Raw genomic sequence first — 22,679 nt, 5'->3', positions numbered from 1 at the left:
CCGCGCGCCCCCCGAAGAGCCCGGCGAGCCGCATGGCTGCTGGCTGCGCGGCGGTGCTGCGGCCCCAGGCGGCCTCGGAGAGGCCCGCGGCGGGTCAGGCCGGGGCTGTGCCCTGCCTGGAGCTGCCGAGCTACGCCGCGGCCTGCGCGCTGGTGAGCAGCCGCTACTCGTGCCTGGTGGCCGGCCCGCACCGCAGGCACGTCGCCCTGTCGCCGCGCTACCTGAGCCGGAAGCGCACGGGCATCCGCGAGCAGCTGGACGCCGAGCTCCTGCGCTACTCGGAGAGGTACGGTGTCCCCGCCGCCCCTGCTCGGCCCGGGAGGCGGCCGTGGCCGCGGGGTCCCCGGCTGCACGAGCTTCGGGGGCCCGCGGTGTGGCGGCCCCGCCCCGCCGCGGTGCGAGCGCGGAGAGCGGTGCTGGAGGCCGGGGTGGGTGAGGGCGGTGGTGCCCGGGGTCGCTGAGCTTCGTAAAAGCTTCCTTCCGCCACTTCCGGGTGTGCTCTCACCCGTGGTGAGCCTTTGCTGTCCGTACGAGAGTCGTTCCGCGCCCTTGGAGGACAGCGATAAACGAGCCTTTTCATCGCAAAACATAGGGCGGGCGGGCGGGCTTGTTGTCTGCTTAAGCTTGTTTGCCCAGGTTTTCTTTTCTAGGGCCCCGTTGGGGACGCGGGGTGAACGCCACCTTTTGCCTAGTTTTGTTTGTAGGAACAGTTCTCTGGACACAGGCAAACAAGGTGAAGTCAGCATGTTTATGTTAAGATACTCAGTAGCAACTTGAAAAAAAGGAGTCTCAGAATTGACTCTCAGGATTTCAAGCGGAAGGGATAATGCCTTCATACTGCACAGCTTATTTGGTGTGAGGTGCTAAGCCCGAGGCGTACGGATTCCCTGAGACACCGCTGCCCTCCATCAGTTCTGTGAAACTTCAGACTTGCAGGGGTTTCTGTGCTGACTGCTCTTGGGCAGATCATCTAAAGCTGTTCCCACTCCTGGAGGATTTGGGCCCAGCCAACCCCGTTACTGTTAAGCCTGTCTAGACTAAGCACCGGTACATACCTTTATGTCTGCACGTCCTAGGCAGTTGGATAGAAAGACAAATAAAAGGAAGATCCTATTTTCAAGGAGCTTCGAGCTACTGTGGGGATATAAATGTAAGCCGGATCTAGAGAACTGTTAAAATCTGACAGACCCAAGTTAAGTTGTATAGAGAGAAGTGAAGTCAGATCTTGTAACTTTTGAGTACAACACAGTAGGGTGGTAGCATTCCAACCGGTGAGCGGCATAAAGAGATGGGTAGTAAACTTAAGTTAGTATGCTTGGACCAGAGCTTAGTAATATGTGACTACATTGAAGCTTCTTACATCAGGTGAGACACACTGAATGTCATTGGTTCCTAAGCAGAGTGTCAACGACTGGGAGGTGACTCAGAAGATGGTCATTACTATCTTTCCCTTCTGCCTTTGATTGTCTGTCTGTCTTCTGTACATCTGTCTGTCCATCTCTCCCTCCCTCGCTCCTTCTGTCTCTGTCCATTGTTGCTTTACTTTGTTTTTGTTTTGCATTGGATTTATGTGTGTGTGTGTGTGTTTTCATGTCTGTATATGCACCATGTGTATGCCTGTTTTGTATTGGATTTGTGTGTGTGTTTTCATGTCTGTATATGCACCATGTGCATGCCTGTTTTGTATTGGATTTATGTGTGTGTGTGTTTTCATGTCTGTATATGCACCATGTGCATGCCTGGAGCCCTCAGAAGTAGCAATTATGGATGCTTGTGAACCACTAAGTGGGTGCTAGGAATGGAACCTGGGTTCTTTGCGGGAGCATCAAGTGCTCTTAACTGCTGGACCATCTCTCCTGTCGCCATGCTTTTTTTTTTCTCTCTCTCTCTCGAGACAGGGTTTCTCTGTATTGTTTTGGAGGCTGTCCTGGAACTCGCTCTGTAGACCAGGCTGGCCTCGAACTCACAGAGATCCGCCTGCCTCTGCCTCCCGAGTGCTGGGATTAAAGGCGTGCGCTACCAACGCCCGGCCTGTCGTATGCTTTTGATTCATACAGTACAGTTGTTTTTTTCCATTTATTAATCTCCAACTGAGATGTGGTACTCTCTTGAGAGGAGTAGTGTATGTCTGCAGTCTCTGGGACATGGTCAAATCTGCAGTTTCAGAAACAGTTTCAAATTAGATTTAAATAGGGCGAGGTGGTAGACAGATCAATTAGCATTTTTAGTAATTAAGAGAAATGATTAGACGTTTGAAAGATTTAAGAATATGCAAGGTGATCATTAAATATGAAAGGCAGGCAGTTATGTAGTATTCCCATTAGGGGAAAAATATCTAGAGATGTGTAATAGGAGTGGTTTTTATAAACTGATAGTTTCTGTAACAGAATTGGATAGTGCACCTGTGTAGAATAGAATATACTCATAAGTTTATCTGGGTGCCTCCCTTCCTTGTTGCTAACAAGGTATCAAGAGTATTAATAAAGCAAGGAAGGGACAAAACATTAACCATTTACCCTGTGTAGTGTGTTTTCAGACTTGTGGGCAGTCCTCAGCATGAGTAGTCTGTATGCTTTTGAGACTCCTCCCAGACTCCTGTTGCTTAAATTGTCTCACCAGCTTTTCCCACTTGACAGGCTTACCCTTCTTTTCTCAGAAGAAGGCATCCCGTTTCAACTGTGGACTGTCCTCTTAGAAAGTATGTGGTTTTTTGAAACACACTGTAACTTTTAAGGTGAACCTGTAAGAGGCCAGTTGTGGGGAGAGTGAAATAAAACAGCCCATTCATTTCCATTTGGCATCCTTGGGTTATTTAAAGGTATCAAATGCATTGTCTCCTAGTAGTCCCAAAGAAGTCTTAAATCTCAAATCCTCCTTCCAATGAACTAGGTTATGAATAGTACTACATTTTTACATGTGGTAGAGTAGTGATTTTTCTTGGGAGTCAGGGAAGTTTTCTTCAGGAAGTATTGATGTGGGAGATGAATGATGAATAATAAGTAGTAAAGTGTTGGTCAGTTCCTAAATGATATGGTTGTATACATAACGTTTCTTTTCACTAGACAAGGTTTTGGGTTGGTGTTTTTCTGTATTAAGTCATTATGCAGTGATCAGAGGCTGTAACTTAAACAGTACTACTTGCCTTGTTATAAATTGTCAGGCATAGAACCTTAGTAATGATCGATAGTACCAGAATTTCCCACTTCACTCCTAGAGTACCTACAAATACATGTTTTCGCTAGTCCCATTGTTTCTCCTAGCATGACTGGTACACATAGATAGCATATAAGGAAGTGTCAGTTTATTGCCCGTGCATAGTTCTGAAGACCAATGTTATAGACATTTTAGCATAACCAAGACACTGGGATTTTTTGGTAAAGTGTAAATTGCTAAGATTTGCTAGTGTTAGCTTATAAGACCAGATGATGCTATGATACCATTATGTTTTTGGAATGACTGGTATATCAGAGCTGGTCAGTGTGATTATCCTTTGTTTTTGTTTTTTTTCTTTCTCGACTCAGGGTGTCTCTGTGCAACTCTGTCTGTCCTAGACTTAATATGTAGACCAGGCTGGCCTCGAACTCAGAGATCCTCCTGCCTCTGTACCACCACTGCTTGACTCCATGTGATTAAAAAGCATGATTTAAAAAGGACTGACTACCTTTTCTTTTCCTTAACAGCCTTTTGGGTGTCCCTATTGCATATGATAACATCAGAGTTGTGGGTGAGCTGGGAGATATTTATGATGACCAAGGACATATTCATCTCAACATCGAAGCAGATTTTGTTATTTTCTCCCCTGAACCGGGACAGAAGTTAATGGTATGTATATCATTTTTTCTCACTTTCTGTATCTCTCTCTGTGTGCTCCTACCCTGACCTAGCACTCTTCCCACTGCGTAGGAAATCACTCTTCTGCTTGTAGGTTACTTTTAAAAAGGAATTTTAGTTTCCACGTGGAAGAAAACCTGTACCTGTCTTTCTTTTAGTGCCTGATTTCTTTCTTTTAACATGATGCACTCCAGTTCTCTTCATGCTATCAGTTGCAGGAATTCATATTTCTTTGTGGATATGTTTATTTCATAGTATTGTGCTGTGTATGCAAACCCTCATTACTCACCATTGACAGACATGTGTATTCATTCTGTGTCTTAGCTGTTGTGAATAGTGTCGTGTAAACGTGGGTGAACAGGCATTTCTTTTCTGTGTTGATAAATCTATTGGGTTGTTATCATCGTATGGTAGTACTACCTTATGTTTTTAAGAATTTCCATCCTGCTTCCCATAGTGTCTGTTCATTTACATTGGCAGCAGGAGCTTGGAGGAGTTCTTTGCCCTCACATCTTTCCAGCATGTAATTTTTCTTGTTATCCACTGTTGGACGTTCAGTGTTGAGTCATTTTCTTGTTGCTATAACAAAATAATGGGCAGAAACAGCTTGAGGGAGGAAAGATTTTGTTTGGCTCGTGCTTTACTTGTCAGGGAGGCACAGAGCACAGAGTTTGCAACCTGCTGGGCCAAGGAGCAGGGAGAAATGCTGGTACCTAACAAAATTTCTGCTTTTCTCCTCTTACTCTCTCTGGGCCCTGGTCCTGATTCTGCTTCTCTTCAGGGCTCTCAGCTTTGTTAATCTTTGGAGACATCTCATAGACACACCCAGTAGTGTCCCACAGTCTACCAGGCTAATTCTAAACCCTGTCAAGGTTTGACAGTGAAGATTAGCTATTGCAGATATCTCATTGAAACTGTGACTTGTATTTCCCTTGTGAGCATTTCCCATGTGTTTATCGGCTCTTTCTGCTTCTTCTCTTGGGGTGTGTGAAATCAGATCATTTGCCCATTTTGAATTGGCTTACTTTTCGATTTTTGTTTTATATTCTGGATATTAACTCTGTTACGTGAACAACTTGCAAACATTTCTCCTGTCTTCCATGTTGTTTCTTTAACTCCTGACTGTTTTCTTTGGTGGGCAGAAGTATTTTAGTTTTATGTAATCTCACTTCATTTACAATGCTTTAAGTGTGTTTTGCTTTTGTTTCTTGTGCTTTGGTTGTCCTGTATAGAAAAATCCTTTATTTCAGTCTTGACATATTTCTCCCGTTTGCTTGTAGAGTCAGAGTTTTGTGTATGGCATTAAGGTCTTTCATCCATTTTGAGTTGGTTTTCATGCAGTTGTCAAGGTTCAGTCTTGTAACTAAAATCTAAAATCCAGTTTTGTCAGGATCATTCGGACAAGCTAGTTGTAATGCCTGAGTTTATTTTCTGGTTCTCTGTTTCCCATCAGACTGTGTGTCTGTTTTCATGACAGTGTCGTACTATTGGGCTTCCTTGTATTCTGCAGTGTGACTTGAAGTAGAAGATTGTGTTTTGTCACGCTTTGCTCCTCCTCTAAAGGATTGCTCCGGCTGTTCTGTGTCTCTTGTGCTGCTGTATGGATTGAGGAGTTTGTTTTCTAATTCTATGAAGAGTATTATTCGTCTTTTGGATGTCACACTGTAGATTGCTTTTAGCAGTATAGACGCTGTAATGGTATTGGGTCTTCTAAATGTGAACTTGGGGTACCTTTTTGGGAGTCTTTGCTTTCTTTCAGTGAGTTTTGCTTTATATTGTAGAAGTCTTTCATATCCTTAATGAAGTTTATCACTGAGTAGTTTATTTTTTTGGGTGGGCTTAGTGTGAATAGGGTTAATTTTACTATTTTCTAATAAATTTTTATACTATATAGAAAAGCTGATTTTGTGTGTTTATTTTTATATGAGCTACGTAGCTGAATACATTTGTCAGTTCTAAAATCTTTTGGTGGAGTCCTTGGGTTTTTCTGTGTATTGAATCAGCCTGCCTGCTTAGGCCTGGGGTAGTTAAGACTTTCCTATCAGTCTGGCTTCTGTTTCATTGTAGTGCCCACTTGCTCTGTCAAGTTTCCGGTGCTGTAATGAAGGCGGGCAATGAGAATGGATGAGCTTGTCTTAGTTCAGGGTTAACAGGAACCGCTGTCTCCCCTTCCATGTGTTGTTGGCTGTGAGTTGACATGCATAGGTCTTTATTGTGCTATGTATGGTCTTTCCAGCTAAGCAAGGGCCTTGATCATGAAGGGATGTTGGAAATTATCAAATGCTGTTTCTTCATCTCTTAGAATCATTCTATTTGAGTAACTAGGTATATTTAACTGGTTTGTGTATATCATACAATTTTTAAATTCCTATAATGAAATTGGTTAACTTGACAATATTACTTGAGCTTTTTACAACATTGTTACCTTCAGTTACCGTTATTTTAAGGGTTTTTTTCAGTCTGTTTACCAGGAAAGTGAATTACTAGATTTCATTTTATATCGTTTTCAAGTTTTGGTAAGAAGGTCACAGATCACCCTTCTTTTAATAATACAGCCAAGCTTGAGAAGCCTGGTGGTAGTTCTTACTTAAAAGTGAGAACTTTCAGGTAAAATTGAGTGATGCAGTCATATGATCATAGTCTGTTCTTCATAGGGGGTTGTTTTGTTTTTTAAATTACCAATTCAGTGTCATTGTTGTAGGTCTATTCCAATGGACTTTTGGTTCAACTTGGCTAGGTCATATGTGTCCAGAAATGTGTTCATTTCTTTTAGATTCTCCAGTATGTTCACATACACTATTCATTTAGAAATTATTTCTAACAGCCTTTTGATTTCTGTAGACTCAGTTGAAACGTAACCTTGTTTTTCACTTTTATTTGCCGCTGCCCCCTTGCCAGTGCAGCTTTGCCAGTCTCGTTCACCTTTCCTAAGAAGCAGCTCTGCTGCCCTGTCTTTGCTGACTCTCTCCTTTGTCTTAGTGCCCCTGCGAGCTGCAGTGTTCCATGCAGCACGCCCTTTTGTTCAGACAGCTTGCCTTGCAAATGCTCTTTGTGTAATGGGTTGCCAGTCAGGCTCTAGGCCTCTGGCTGACCTCCACAGACACTCCCCAGACACCCCGTTGTTGCTCTGAATCTTGTAGACAATTGGCTGTAGCTCTGAGGACCAGTCTCTTCACATACTCTAGCAGGTCGTGGATGGAGTTGAGGTGTGTCAGCTCAAAGCCCTGGATGTGTACAGGGTGCTGATGAGTTGGTCACTGTGGGCAGCTCAGACCACTCCCCTTGGGGAGGACTGGGGCCATCTTTCCCAAATATGGATGGACAACTCTCTTATTAGGGGTGGGGCTGAGCATTCCCCTGCCAGGGTGGTCAGGATCTGTTCTTGCAGGGCTGGCGAGGGGTGGGTAGTCCATGGCCAGTGAGTAGTGGGGCCAGCTTAGCAGACCCTTGTACTTCAGCTCGTGTTTCAATCCATGGTTCACATGGGCCCCTGTGGGGGCATGGGCAGTTGACATTGACAGAGAAGTGACATCAACACAGACCACAGTCATGTTGGGACCATGGACCCAGACATGGCCAACAGCAGCAGCTTGGGCCTAGATGTCACCATGGACCCCGGTGGCAGTGTGTGCCTCTCAGATAGGCATGGGCCTAGCAGCAGCATGGTTGTCAGACTCCAACATGGTCCTAGGTGGTGATAGAGACCCCAAGCAGTTGCACTGCCCCTCATGGCAACAGGCGCCACATACTTCAAAACAGACCCAAACACACCCTGATCTTCATGGCCCTGATGATAGGGGCCAAGGGCCTAGACATGGCCCCCGCAGCAGCATGGGCTGGCCTACTCCATGATCATGGTAGCAGCACATGGCACTTGGGTTGGCATGGCCCCAGCAGCTACACGTTCCTCGGACCCCAACATGGTCACAGGTGGTGACCCAAAGCCCAGACATTGTTGTGGCCTTTGGTGGTGACACAGGCCATGAACATCACCACAGACCCGGCTGCAGTAGGATTTATAGATCAGTCATGGTCCTCAGCAGCCTGGGTTCGGATGCCATCATGGCCCCTGGTGGCAGTGCAGGCCACTCAGATCAATATCATCCCAGCTGCAGATGGCCCTCAGACACCAGTGTAGCCCCAACTAGGAGCCCAAACCTGGGCCACCCCCAAACCTCGATGGAAACAGGTGCCTTGGATATCAACATAGACCCTGGCAGTGGAGGGCCAAGGGCCCAGACATGGCCCTTGGCCATAGCTCAGGCCCAGGCCCCTCAGATTGGGATGGCCCCTGTGGTGGCATGGCCATTAGGGCACCAGTGTGGCCACATGTAGCAGCCCAGACCCCGGGCATCCTCTTGGCCTTTAGTGGTGACAGGATCATGGACATCAGTACATGGTGACTGTAGCAGGATGGTGGACCCAAACATGGCCCTTGGCAGCAGCCGAGGATTAGACTTCACAGTGGCCCCAGATGGTAAGCAGGTCTTCATATCAGCCCATTCCTCACCATCTTTGTCTCTACAGTCCGCCTGTCTCCACAAGACTTCACCTCTCTGTCTCTGCCTTCCATACCTTCCGTACATTTGTTCACCATAATGGCGCTCAGCCGCACATACTGCAAGGCACAGGGTGGACCCTCAGCTTCTTCCCTGAGTGGTGTATGGAGTCCATCTCCTGCTTGGTCCTAGAGGCGCTGAGCAGGCCCTTAATTTCTTCCTGCCTGCCCAGGGCAAATTACCCCGGGCGGCATGTCCAGATAAAGTTTTTAACCGATGTTTTTACAAAATAATTCCTATATTTGAGAATTTTCTATGATTTATTTTGATTGTATTCCACTTCCCTAACTTTCCAGCTCTTCATTTTCTTCCTCACCCAGCTTCATGTTTCTTTTTCTTTTTTCTTTAAGTCCAGTTTGTGTTGGCTGACTACTCCTGGGCATGGGGGCTGTGAGTGTTTGGTATGCTAGGCATTATACCATAAAAGAAAACTGACTTTCCCTCTCCAATAGCAATCACATGCCATTATCTCTACCTGGGATGGGCTTTGTGCCCATCACCTCTCTTCCATGCTGGGGTTTTGTCTAGCTTGGGCTTGTCCATGCTTGACAAGACTTTTCCTTGGGAGATGCAGCGCACATGTCTGCTCACCCCAGATAGGAAGGAAGCCCATGACAGACCAAGGTCTGGGTATCAGTAAAGTCCACTTGGTGAACCAGTGCGTATTATTGGGATTACTTACAAGAACATGGGTGAGGGGTTGCTTGGGAGCAGAAATGACTCAAAGACAGCTGCATCACCAAAGCCCACACAGCACAGATGACAGCTCACAAGCTGGGAGCTTGGAGCACACTACATAGGCTGCATGGAGCTCAACAATTGGAGTGTCCTTTCTAAAACCAACTTAATTGTTTTCAATGTCCTCCAGACAGCTCGGCTGCCTTCTACTTCTAGGTAGCTGACCTGCATCTTCATTAGTTTGACTTGTCTGAGTCTTCTTTTCAGTTTAGCTTGTCTGGGAATGATTCCCAGCAACCTTTCTTATTTATTCCTGGGAGGGAGGGGGACCTAGTGAATCGGATCAGTTTTAGGGACTTCATGAAGTTGTTTTTGAGTTGTTCGTCTTGTTGCTTGTGGAGCTTGCCTGTAGGATCACAATCACTCTTGAGTAGTTCCTATGAGTCTGTTACGTCAGGAAAACACTGAAAGTCACCCGCCATGCCTGCCTCTTATAGTCTTTCCGCCCCTCCTGTAAATGGGCTGAGCACTTCAGTCTCTTATTCTCTGCATTGACTGTGAGTATTAGTGTTAGCTGCCGCCTGTTCCAAGAAGCTTCTCTGGTGAGGGTTTAGTGATGCACTGGTTTATAGCAGTAAGTCATTGAGAGTTGTTTTATTGCTGTGTCCTTTTAGCTTAATAATAGTAATAGGTTTTCCTCTAGGACCCTTGTCTCATCTTGCCATGGGTTTTGAGCCCTTTGACAGTGTTTGGTATGTGGTATGTTACTCCATGGCATTTATGATACTGTTATGACACATTTATGACCAGTGGACATGTCTTGCCATGTGGCTTGGGGTGTTCACAGTTGGGAGATTGATACTCACTTTCCCCTGGTGGTAGTACACACAGCACTTTCCAGTGCCATACAAGCTGTCCAGTAGGGAAGAAGCTTCCATTGTCAGACTGTCCATCTCACCACTTTCTGAGTTCTCCAAGACACACAACAGAAAACTGTGGGGGGGGGTTGCTTTGGCTCACAGTTGTGAAGTGTCAATCCATCATGGTGGAGAAGGCGTTGTGGAGAGGCTCTGCATGGGGGTGGACCAGGGAGTTGCTGCGAGACAGGAACAGTGCTGGGCTGTAATGGTCAGAATCCCGCCCTGGAGATGTACAAGTGGAGTCCATCTTTATAGACTCCTGATGATTTCTCATCCATGTCCTGCTTTGTCTCTTCTTAGATTTAATTGTTGATGTTTTTTTTTCTTGCTGAGCTTTATAAAAAGCTGTTTATTGGGATTTTTTTAATGAGGCATTTATTTCACCTATTTTGAAAGTTTTGAATCTTTTACTGTAGTTATATGTATAAAATGTGTCGTTATTTTGTTTTCATATGTATTGTGTGTCTGTTTTGGCATTTGTATATCTGGTGTAACAGATCGAAACACTGTTATCAGATGGTCTGTTTGATAAACAGAAGAGAATCTTAGGAGATTGGTTTATTTCAGTTGACCACAGTATTATAGTCTTTACAGGTTGTTTTGGTTGTGATTAGTGGATTAGTGAGTTTGGTCATGGGGTACACTGTCCCTGGCATCTTTGCTGTTATTGTGGGGAGTATCACCTGCTGCCTCTTCCCCTCCCCTTCCCCCGGCCTGACATATATGAGTTTCATAAGGGTTGCATGCAGGAGCATGGTGAAGTGTTCTTTAGAGAAACATGACTACTTTACCAGTGGTTATACTACTGAAGATCTCTCTGTCTTTCCCAGCAACCATTATCTGGACCAGGATCCTTAAGGAATAGTATGAGGCCTTGTAAGTTCCCTACTCCCATGACAGGATGTTGACAGGCCCAGTCTTATACAGATCTTGTGTAAGTTGTTGTAGCTCCTGTGGTCTCAGAAGTGCAAGAGCCACGTTATGCTTGGAAGACAGTGGTCTACAATAGTCTACCCTTCCTTTAGACAGTGGTCTACAATAGTCTACCCTTCCTTTAGACAGTGGTCTACAATTGTCTACCCTTCCTTTAGACAGTGGTCTACAATAGTCTACCCTTCCTTTAGACAGTGGTCTACAATTGTCTACCCTTCCTTTAGCTTTGCATTCTTTCCACTCCCTCTTTCCATGCTTCCCGAGTCTTGGAGAGGGTGATGCAGATGTCCCATTTATGGCCGGGTAGTCTGCAGACACCCTTCTCATCACTGACCAGCTACAGTCTCTGCTGTTATCTGTCTCACTGCAGAAAGAAGCCTCTCTGACACAGCCAGCAGCCACACTGATCTATGAGTATAATCACAACTATTTAGAAGGCATTTTGATGGGTGCCAAGCAAGAGCAGTGCTTTCACCATTAGGGCCTGTGACCTCCCCAGTCGTGGGCTTTTGACCAGGGTTACATATTAGGTGTGAATTCTCACATGTTGGGCAAACCTTAAATTCAGTCATAATTTTACCAGTGCCCATATTAGTAGACACTTGGGACAATTCCCCCAGGAAGCCTATATAGCACCACCAAACTCCAGGACTTGCCAGGGGAAGCTTTCAGTTTGATGTCTCTGTGCCCTGCTTCCAGAGCATGTGGATCCCTGGAAATAGGGGGGGTCTTGCTGCCTAATTGGGTAGAAGACCCAACAGCAGTGGCAATTGTACATGTTATTTCAGGGAGAGGGGAGGTATCTCAGCAGCCTCCGGAACCAATGTGTAGGGAGGTATGACCTGGACCAGTTCTCTGAGATAGAGGACCAGGGGATGAGAAAAGAGAGAAGACAAGGAAAACTGTGGTAAGGTCTTGTACAATCTGTATCTTAGGCATGCAAGTTTATTAAGAAGTACAGTTTTTAAGGAAAAAATAGGACAGACACAGCAGGAAGCTGTCATACACCAGGACAGGGTCAGCAGGAAGCTGTCATACACCAGGACAGAGTCAGCAGGAAGCTGTCATACACCAGGACAGAGTCGGCAGGAAGCTGTCATACACCAGGACAGGGTCGGCAGGAAGCTGTCATACACCAGGACAGAGTCAGCAGGAAGCTGTCATACACCAGGACAGAGTCAGCAGGAAGCTGTCATACACCAGGACAGGGTCAGCAGGAAGCTGTCATACACCAGGACAGGGTCAGCAGGAAGCTGTCATACACCAGGACAGAGTCAGCAGGAAGCTGTCATACACCAGGACAGAGTCGGCAGGAAGCTGTCATACACCAGGACAGGGTCAGCAGGAAGCTGTCATACACCAGGACAGGGTCAGCAGGAAGCTGTCATACACCAGGACAGGGTCAGCAGGAAGCTGTCATACACTAGGACAGAGTCGGCAGGAAGCTGTCATACACTAGGACAGAGTCGGCAGGAAGCTGTCATACACCAGGATAGGGTCAGCAGGAAGCTGTCATACACCAGGATAGGGTCAGCAGGAAGCTGTCATACACTAGGACAGAGTCGGCAGGAAGCTGTCATACACCAGGATAGGGTCAGCAGGAAGCTGTCATACACCAGGACAGGGTCAGCAGGAAGCTGTCATACACCAGGACAGGGTCGGCAGGAAGCTGTCATACACCAGGACAGGGTCAGCAGGAAGCTGTCATACACCAGGATAGGGTCAGCAGGAAGCTGTCATACACCAGGACAGGGTCAGCAGGAAGCTGTCATACACTAGGACAGAGTCGGCAGGAAGCTGTCATACACCAGGACAGGGTCAGCAGGAAGCTGTCATACACCAGGACAGGGTCGGCAGAAAGCTGTCATACACCAGGACAGGGTCAGCAGGAAGCTGTCATACACCAGGATAGGGTCAGCAGGAAGCTGTCATACACCAGGATAGGGTCAGCAGGAAAGCTAATCAAGCAGTGTTGTACAGAGAGAACATAGGGTATTTGAAGTGTGTCACAGATTGAGTACAGTGACCTTGGGACTGATAGCTCCCATCTCTGCTGGGGATATACGGGGAGTGGCCAGGTCCCAGCCCCTCAGCAAGGACACACAGAACTAGTTTTCTCTTTTCATCCGGGGCCTAGTGAGGTGGTCTTGGGCAGCCTGGCTCCCAACCGACAAAAATTTACTGTTTCCGTTTATCCCATGGATTTAGATGTCTTGTGTTTCTGTTCCTATTTGTTTTGGTGAAATTGGTAACACCTTTCAAATTTAAAATACTCTTCACTATATATCTTCCTTGACTCACTGGTTGTTCAAAGTAAGTTTTCTAGAAGCTGGTAAATGACTTAGTGAAGTGCCTACTGCACAAACATGAAAACCTGAGGTTTGATCCCCAGTCCTCACATTAAAGCTACATGGTGACAGACACCTGTGACTCCAGCACTAGGAGTAATGGAGACAGGTAGGCAGGTGCCTTATGTTCATTAACTAGCTAGTGTACCCAGTCAGTGAGCTCTGGACCTGGTGAGAAACTGTCTCAGAAAAGTTAAGGCGGAGAACAATTGAGGAAGACACTCAGTGTCTAACATACACAGAGTAAGTTGTTTAATTTCCTTTTTTGTATAGTTTTCAAAGCGACAGTTTTTCATTTCTGGCTTCATTTAATTGTAGACAGAAAACATGATTTCATTTTCAAAAAGTGTCTGTTAATTCCTTAAACTTCGTACACCGTGTTTTGATTGTAAGCGTCCCCAAGCCCCGCTCTCTCAGCTCTCACCAGCTCCACCCCGCCTCCTACCCATGGGGTCAGGGTCTCTTTTTTATTTGTTTTTTAGCTCAGTTGTGTTGCCCAAATACTTTTGGGTGTGAGGCCTTCCCTGGAGTGGGGCAAATCTATCAGGCATCTCACCCGTAAAGAAACCGAATCCCCCTCTCCATCGGCTATCAAATGTCTGTAGCTCCTCAGGGCGTGGGAGAACTTGTGTCCCACCTCATCCTCCCCCTGTAGTACTGTTACCTGGCTTAAGCTTGGCTAAGTCTTACTCATGTCAATAATCACGAGTTCATATGTGCTATTTCCGTTCATTCTGTTCATCCACCAACTGTGGCTCTTAGCAGTCTCTTCACCTCTTCTTCCAGGAAGATGAGTTAGCCTTGCAGGAAGAGGTATGATACGTGTGTACTGTTTAGGACCGAGCACTCCAGAGTCTTATTCTCTGTATGCTATTGAGTTGTACATTTCTGTAATTGCCATCTAACCTGCTGCAAGAAGATGTTTCTTTGACTATGGCTGAGAGATGCACTCACTAATCTATTGGTATAGCAATAATCCACTAGGAGCTATACTATACTGTGTCCAGTTAACAGAATAGTAGTTTCCCCTAAGATCTATAACTTACCTAACTATTAAGTTCTTAGCCCCAATAATGGTGCTAGCCGTGGGTTCCATCTTGTGGAATGGGCCTTAAATTGAATCAGAAACTAATTGGCTACTCCAGTAGTATCCATTACACTGTGACTAGTGGCTGTATCTGGCCAGGGCAGTAGTTGTTATAGGGGTTTGCAACTGTATAAAATGAATGGTTACTTTTCTTTAGCACTGTGAAGGATTTTCCAGGTCAGTGTCCACTTGATTTCTCCATGTTTCATGACTCATGTATGTCTACCATCAAGTTCTGCAGGGTAACTATGAGCAATGACAGTATGTTTGTGTACCCATGGGACTCCGCTGGCCACAACTCAAAAAGAAGTAACCCATTCTTGGCACTTTGCCCTAAATAGCTCCAGCTGTCTTTATTTATACATCAAAAACAAGTATGTTTTTCCATACTAACGAACAAGTTTTTCCCCATCCACCAATGTTAACCTCCAGCAAGACCAATTATGTCAAATATGTTTTTTCCCAACTTTTACATCAGTTCATTTTAAAATCAAAACACTTATCATTTTACTAGCTTGGCCAGATATTCAGCCAGGTATATCTGGTCTTTACAAAACTAAAAGGTGGTTGGTATAGACACCATTTTCAAGAATAACAATCCCATTCCAAACATATTTTCAAAAATAGGGGTGATCTGCCCCCGATCCTGTCAGCACTGATTCAGAACAGCTCCAGGTTTTGAAGTGACAGCTGGTATCTCCAGACAAGAAGAGAAGCATCAGCCCCCAAAGAATGTTGTGGGAAATTATTGGAGAGAAATGGGGTTTCTAGCAATGATCTCATCTGTGCCAGCATGATTGATAAAAAGACACTTAAGAGAATGATCACTATTAAGAGAGAAGAGAGCATGCAGGCTGCGTTGTCCCAGCAGTCTTTTGTACTTCCCGAGGTCCACTGGACTTGGCGAGTGACACTGTCCCCGTGGACTTTTGTGTCATCTGGAGGCCCGTTTTACAAGCACTCATATACTGGCCTGAGACGAGGCTGCACAGTTAGTTCCCAACAGCATCCTTATGAATAAGAAGCTTCTACAGTAGCAGATTTCCATATGCAACTTTCCCCTTAATCATATCCTTACTCTAGCACACCCATCCATCCCCCTCAGTTTATTCCCCTTAGCCTGTGTACCACTGTACTCTGTCCTGCCTCCTTTGAGAGTCCCCCCCCCTTAACGCCTTACTAATTTCCTGACATCTATGGGTATTCTAAATGCAACACAGATATCTAAATAGTTAAGCGAACACTGAGAAATGGGGTGGGGTTAGAGGCACCATTTGTCTTTCTGGATATGAGTTCCCTTACTCAGAAGGGCTGATTCCAGCTCCATCCATTTACCTGTGGGTTTCAGAATTTCGTTTCATTAATAGTTAAATAATACCAACTCCTGTTTTTTTGTTTCGATTTTTGTTTTATGTCTTTTGATTAAAAGTTCTGAGATTATATATTCCTTGTGTCCTCTTTGGTATGTTAAATCTCTTCAGACTGAAGTATATCTTCTAATATCATCTGTAGAGTGGCTTTGTGGACATAATTTCCTTGTCTATTTTTGTTGTGTAAAGTTTTTTTTTTCACCATTGATTATGACTAATAGTTTTGCTGGTATGGTGTCTGTTGGTTTCTTAGAACTTAGTCCTCCTGGCCTTCTAGGTTTCCATTGAGAAGTCAGGTACTCTGATGAACCTGCCTGTATTTTTTACTTGGTCTTTCTCTCTAGATGCTTTAGTATTCTGTTTTCTGTGTTTAATGTTTTGGCTGTAATGGTGGCTTTTCTAGTCCTATCTAGAGGTATTCTATAATAAGCCTTATGGGTCTTAATAGGCATCTCTTTTCTTAGATAAGACTTTGTTGAGAATATTTTCTTTGCCTTTGACCTGTGTATTTTTTCTACTTGTATTCTTATTATGTGTAAGTTTGCTCTTTGCAGTTCCCAGCTTTCCTGCCTGCCCCTTCTGGGTTTTGGTCGGTTTCTTTGACTGACGTGTTCCTGCACCTGGCCTGTGGCACCTGAGAGTCTCTTCTGTTTGAAACAGTTTCTCTGAGCTCTTTGCTGACTGCTTGAGTTCAAGTTTTCTTTCGTTTTTTTGCTTTTCTCTAGAGATTCTTTTTTATTATTCTCATATCTTGAATTGTTTTCTTTATTTCATTCAACTGTTTTAACTCATGGTCTTCAGGTCTTCATTTAGAAATTTGTATCTTTTTTTTTTTAGTTCCTTGAACATATTTATAATTGCTGTTTTGAAAACATTCTCCTGTGCATTATCAGAGATGCTTTTTCTCAGGAAACATTACAATGGGGCACGAGTTATTCATGTGACCTAGGGGCATGTGGAATTAAGTGTCTCATGTTTTCTGAATGGTTGTTTGAATTCTGGTTTGCTGTCACCCCAGCTTGTCAGCTTGTGCTTGGTGAGAGGAATTTGGCCATTCTGTGTTGGTATGCGAATGAAGTGTCAAAAGTGGTCCTGGTTCAGCAAGGGACGGGTGCGACTTCTGAGCCTAGGAGATCACTTCTGACCATCAGAGGTCTCTGCAGGCTCTTGTTAGTAGTACTTGAAAAATGGGCTGCAGTCTTTGGTTAGACTGGGGTGGGCATGGGGATGGGTTCAGGTGACCTACCTGGAGTTCTGAGGAAGACTCCATAAGGTGCCAGGTCCAGGTCTAGGTGGGGTGATGGAATGAGGTAATTGAGAGGCATGTGGGTAGGAGGGTAGGCTCAGACCACCTACTTGGATTCCTGGGGAGAACTTGATGTTGTACCAATACTTTAGAAAGGTGGTGGATGGCTGGGTGACTGATGGGCAGGGGAGGGGATGGATCCTGATGGCCTATGTGGAGTTAGTTCTAGGGCAGACATTACATAGTTCTGGTCCAGGCTGGGTGGTACAGGGGTCGGGGTGACAGATAAGCAGGCTGCTTGGAGAGTAGGTCTGCATGGTATAGGTCTCTTTGTTAATATTTCTGCACAGGAGCTTCTCAAGTCCTTTGACACCAGTAATCTGAATATTTGCCCTTTCCATCCTTTTTGGAGTTCCTTAAGGTTTCTGTGTTCTTCATTCCTTTGTATACTTTAAATAAGCTTACTTTGCCTTAGTGGTCCTTCCACCTCACTCATTTGGTCTCCTGCTTGACCTGTCCAATGGTGCCTCTGACATGCTGTATATTTCACTGTGTGCAGTTTTACAACTCAAAATTGCTTTCGCCTCTCAGTTTCCCAGTTTTTTCGTGAAGCATGTTGAGTTTCCCTTCAGATGGTGCGTATGTTCCCTTGGTAGTTCCCAAATGGTGACGAGTACCTGGTCAGATTCTTGACACTGTAGTTGAGCACTCAGTGGCTTCCCGGAAGTGTTGGTGTTTATTGGCATGTAGTGCATTTAATCCAGCTTCCTAAGCAATGTGCTGTGTCTAACCCTGTGGTCACGTCCTCTGTTCCAGAACTAGATGGCACCAGGTCCAGATTAGCGTGTTGTCTCTGCTTCAGTATTTGAGAGCCATTCAAGCCAGGTTTTGTTCCAGAGAGTCTATCAGCATATTACTTAGAAAGAAACGGAAGACTGCCTTATGTAAAGTGTAGTCTGTTTCTAGAAGTGTGTGCTGGGACAAGAATGAGATTCATTCTTTACAATAACAGGCCTGCGGTCAAACACTAGGTTTTTGTCTGCTCTAGACAGACTCACGGTGGATGGATCAGTCCCAGGCTCTTAACTCTTATTTGTGGCATCAAAGCCAACAAGATTTTATTTATATATGTGTGTGTGTGTGTGTTATATATACATCATACCATGAGCCCGGGATCAACATTTCTGTGGGTGGCCTATTGCTGTGGTGGATTTATGACCCAACATTGCCACAGCCAACTACAGGTACTATCTTTTGTACCGTCTGAGTAGACTGTCCTTGTATATGTTTCTGTCACTAGAGCTTATCTGTGTGGTCTCTGCACAGGTTGACCCCAGGGGCTGCTGGGATATGTACATCATTAGCTTTCTGCAGTCCAGTGTTCACTGCCTTTGCCTTTCCCAGCAAGTAAGGTTTTGTATCATTCTCTGCTGCTCAAGGTTAGGGGATGCTAGTGTGGGCAGATCCTTGGCCGTCTGTACCGGTACTGAGGTGAGTCATACCAGAGCTGTAGAACTTCACGGACCTGCACAATTTCAGTGCTGCACTGAAGTGCACACTGCGGCCAGAGAGAATGTAGATTAACCAACACAGGTCTCACAAAGGGCGCTTTCCGCCTGCTGTCACGGTATAGACTAAGGGGTCAGCTCTAAGCACTGTCCTGGCACCAGTTACGCCACCCTACATTAGGAGCCAAGTGGTACAGTCCAGCCCATTGGACGTCATAGCTCTGCTAAGCTGGACTTGCTCATAACTGACCCTTGCTCAGGCACCTGCAGTTACAGGGAGAGACCATCACCAACTGAAGTAGCTAAAACTCAGGTCTGTGCACCAGGAATGCTGGTCTCCTGTTGCAGACTGGTGTCTGTAGGCTTACTCTGCGCTGTGGTCTATTTTCCGCTGGGCACTGTTCTTACTGCACTGGCCTGTCACTGGGTTCTGAGGTAGCTCTGCATGCTTTCATGACTTTCTCCTCGTTTTGCTGGCTGTAGTCGGAAGAGTAGTTAGTAAAGCTTTCTCTTGTCTGCCTGTCTGGCACAATTTCAGCACTCACTTCTGGGGGCACTAGCCTGGACAGTAGGGGTTGTGAGACTGCACAGCATCGAGCTTCACTGTGGCAGGCCCAGCACACAGTTTAAGGTAAGCACATAATTGTCAGTTAGCTCATCTCTTTATTCTCCTTCTGGTAGTCTGGTTTATGAATAGCCTGTAAGGAGAGAAAAGCTGCTGTTGGAGTTCAGTCTTCAAGCTGTGCGTTCCTTAGGTTTTCACAAATACACCGTGCTGTTTAGCATCGTACAGAATACCGACCACCATCGATCATTTCCCTGTCCTACATGTTGCCTTATCTAAGATAAGGTACTTGTTTTTAATCACACTCATTTGTTGTGTGTGCTTGCACGTGTCAGTGTGCAAGTACCATAGCACGCACATGGGAGTCAGCACAACTTGCCGAGAGTTGGTCATCTCCTTTCACCCTATGGGTCCTAGGGAGCAAGTGCCTGTACTGACTAAGCTGTCTCTGCAGCCCATGCGAGGTATTTACCCCATAGAGAGATGACTCTTTTCCGATGGTCTTACTCATTGAGCTGTGTGCATTTGAGATTCATTTCTTCGTGTCTGAAGCTTGATACCTTACTCACGCCTTCTCCCCTCCCTCCCTCCCTCCCTCCCTCCCTCCCTCCCTCCCTCCCTCCCTCCCTCCCTCCCTCCCTCCCTCCCTCCCTCTCTCTCTCTCTCTCTCTCTCTCTCCCCCCACCCCCTCCCCCTCCCTCCCCTGCCCCCATAAGGAAGCTTCCTACTCTGTCACATTCCATAACAGTTTGTATGGCATACATGTCCACTTTATTTTATGTTCTGTGTTTCAGAAAATGTATCTTTTAAAAAATATTTCAGTGTTTCCATTAATACATGTTATGCGCGTTGATTCCTGAAGGAGAACTAACACTAAATTTCATGGAAAGCTTCGTTTTTAAGTTTTAAAGTCACATAATACTTTTCGTTTTTTCTGACTTGGTCAAGAATCTGTGTCCCAGGTTGATAAAGAATGCAGTATCCCCTAATGGAACTGCTGGCATTGTCCATTTGACTTGGTAATACATAATGAGGAGCCTTGGAGCCCGTCTTTCTATGGCGATACCAACCTGTCCCGGCTGCAGTGCCCCTTGCCCTGTGCGTTTCTCAGACCACGCGCGTGTGCTTCCCGCACTGCGCTCTTCTTGAGTGAGTATGCTCGCACAGTCTCCTGCCTGCACGGGCAGTCAGGCCCCGCCCCACACTCACACCCCTTTGCTCAAGGTGGAGCTGGCCCATCCAGTTACAATAGACATTGTGATTATGTAATGACATTTCAAGTTTCTAAATTTTCTAAAATTATGCTCTGGTATGACATGGTATGTTGTTAGTTTTTTTTTTTGTAAGCCTTTTCGATATGAAAACTTCACTAATCTGATACTTTCTCTTTTGAAGATGAGTTTCTTGATGTTGTTTCTTTTCTCTGTTTCACAGGGTACCGTTAATAAAGTATCTTCCAGTCATATTGGCTGTTTAGTACATGGGTGTTTTAATGCCTCTATCCCTAAGCCTGAGCATCTGTCATATGAAGAGTGGCAGAACTTGGAGATAAATGTTGGCGATGAACTGGAATTTGATGTATTTCGTTTAGATTCAGATTCTGCTGGTGTATTCTGCATTCGAGGAAAACTAGATACCACAAGGTTAGTGTATGATGGTTGAAATGGTAAATAGGAGGCTTTATTGCTCTAGTATATACTGGAAGTAAATACTTTTTCTTTCTCAAATGTCCTGGTTTAGGTAATTAGCCTGGATTTAATGTTTAATGGCTAGGATTTTCTTAACCAACCCCGAAGTCTGAAGCTGTGTTTGAGCTTCTGTAGAACAGTAAAAGAAAAAACAAAAAAACATTTTATTGTCAAATTTGGGCCAGGTATAGTGGCATGTGCCAGTAATCCCAGCATTCTGAAGGCTTGGACAGGAGTCTTCTGAGTTGGAGACCTACCTGCCACAGGGAGAAATAACAACAATCAGAAAGTAGCTGGGTAGTTTTACCATCGACAATGTGTAGAATTTAGAGGCCTGGGTAGTAACAAGATAGAACATTTGGAATTAGAGCCATACTGTTTTATATACTTTTGTTGTGCAAAAACCATAGTCTATTGAAATTTTCCAGTCTTTTTGCTTATTGCTGTTAATATTTTTAAATCTGCTCTTTTACAGTTTGCAACTTAAGAGCTCTGCAGTTTCTGAAGATGTAACAGAAATTGGCATTGAAGAAGTTGCTGAAAAAACTTCAAAGAAAAAAAAGAAGAAAAAAGACGCAGGAACAGCAGTCAATGGTGTCACAGAACTAGCAAATTGTGCAGATGTCACTCCAAAGGAAGAAACAGACCTACTGTGTGGTGGTTCTGTGAATGACGTCTGTGAAGAAGAGCCAAAGAAGAAGAAAAAGAAGAAGAAAAGGCACCAGGAAGATCAGGACCCTGTTTTCCAAGCCAGTGACTCCAGTGGCTACCAAAGTGACCATAAGAAGAAAAAAAAGAAACGGAAACACAGAGAAGAGATTGACTCTGCGTCACCTAAGAAGAGATAGTGACTGTCTCTTGCATTTTGACATACTTACATACAATACGGTATAGGTGATTAAATGCTGTGTAGATACATGAGAAGGTCACAAACACTTGTTATTGGAGAGTTTTGTACTACAATCATACATGTGACTATATAAATTTTAGCTAATACTGATAGGATTAAAGTATCTTTTTATTACACAGTGTAAAATGTTAACAACTGCTTTCCACTCCTGTCTCAGATGTTAACACTCTCTATAAAATTCTGAATTCTCAGTATTTGCCAAAGAACTTTGTAATACTTTCAGTTTTTTTTCTGATAATAAATTTTGCTCTTATTTAGAATATGGTTTTATTTTTAAAAGCTCAATACATTTACTACTTTTAAATTTCCCTTAAACAGTATTTCTATTTTATCTAATATGTATAACTAAAGAATATCTAGAACACTTCTGTAACCTGTGGCTTTCAGTGTTCAATGTGTGGTGGGTGGAAAACTCATTCTCTCCCAGAATATGTTTACGTATGTGTGCGTGCGTGTGTGCGTGCGTGCGTGAGTGTGTGTATGCATGTTCTCTAACCCCGAGACTATAATGGGAAGGGCTGTTTACTTTGACCTCATGTCTCTACAGTATTCCTTTTGTTATGTATGGATCATGAGCAAGATGAAGATGGGATAAATGTGATTCTTATTAGTTGAAAATGTTTTTAATTATTAGGGTTAGGCTGCTAAGATTGCTTTGAAGAGGAGACACCCATTGTTGCTGTTATTGATATAAAAATGTGGAACACATTATGAGTAACCAGAATATGGTTATGAGACGATAAACTGGTTGAGGCTCATAATCAATCCATAGCCACGCGTTTATAGACATTTAACATCTGTAGTGTATTTTATTGAAGGACAAGGATATAAAGTCAATTGTAATGTAATTATTCTTCCATTAATCAACATGGGAGAAACGTGTGTGCACATCCTAAATAAGAAAGTAAGGAAAGGTTAGTGATTACAGTAAATACCAGGAAGAAAACACTGACAGCTCTTTATTTAGTATCTGTATATCTACAGGGATTGGGCCGACCTTGTCAGTTACTTCTGCTGTCCCTGACTGAGTGGCAGA

The 22,679-nt window shown here is 44.6% G+C and overlaps 1 protein-coding gene across 1 annotated transcript; it reads left to right on the top strand.

Moving 5' to 3' along the window:
* Nucleotides 1-21,900, top strand: Polr1f (RNA polymerase I subunit F). Its single transcript, XM_040743271.1, has 4 exons — nt 1-286; nt 3,681-3,822; nt 20,480-20,688; nt 21,209-21,900. Exons 1-4 carry the CDS (start codon nt 33-35, stop codon nt 21,579-21,581), a joined length of 978 nt encoding a protein of 325 aa, XP_040599205.1. The 5' UTR covers nt 1-32; the 3' UTR covers nt 21,582-21,900.
* The last annotated feature ends 779 nt before the right edge of the window (nt 21,901-22,679 follow it).

The sequence above is a fragment of the Mesocricetus auratus genome, unplaced genomic scaffold (assembly GCF_017639785.1).
Source record: "Mesocricetus auratus isolate SY011 unplaced genomic scaffold, BCM_Maur_2.0 Super-Scaffold_15014, whole genome shotgun sequence".
In the NCBI taxonomy this organism is placed as follows: Eukaryota; Metazoa; Chordata; class Mammalia; order Rodentia; family Cricetidae; genus Mesocricetus; species Mesocricetus auratus.
This window is presented reverse-complemented; position numbering and strand designations above follow the sequence as displayed.

Bases quoted from the DNA above. Each gene is read 5' to 3' on its own strand.
- Polr1f (XM_040743271.1), top strand. From the start codon at position 33: ATGGCTGCTGGCTGCGCGGCGGTGCTGCGGCCCCAGGCGGCCTCGGAG. The intron at 287-3,680 runs GTACGGTGTCCC...TTTCCTTAACAG, and splicing joins CTCCTGCGCTACTCGGAGAG to CCTTTTGGGTGTCCCTATTG. The intron at 3,823-20,479 runs GTATGTATATCA...TCTGTTTCACAG, and splicing joins AACCGGGACAGAAGTTAATG to GGTACCGTTAATAAAGTATC.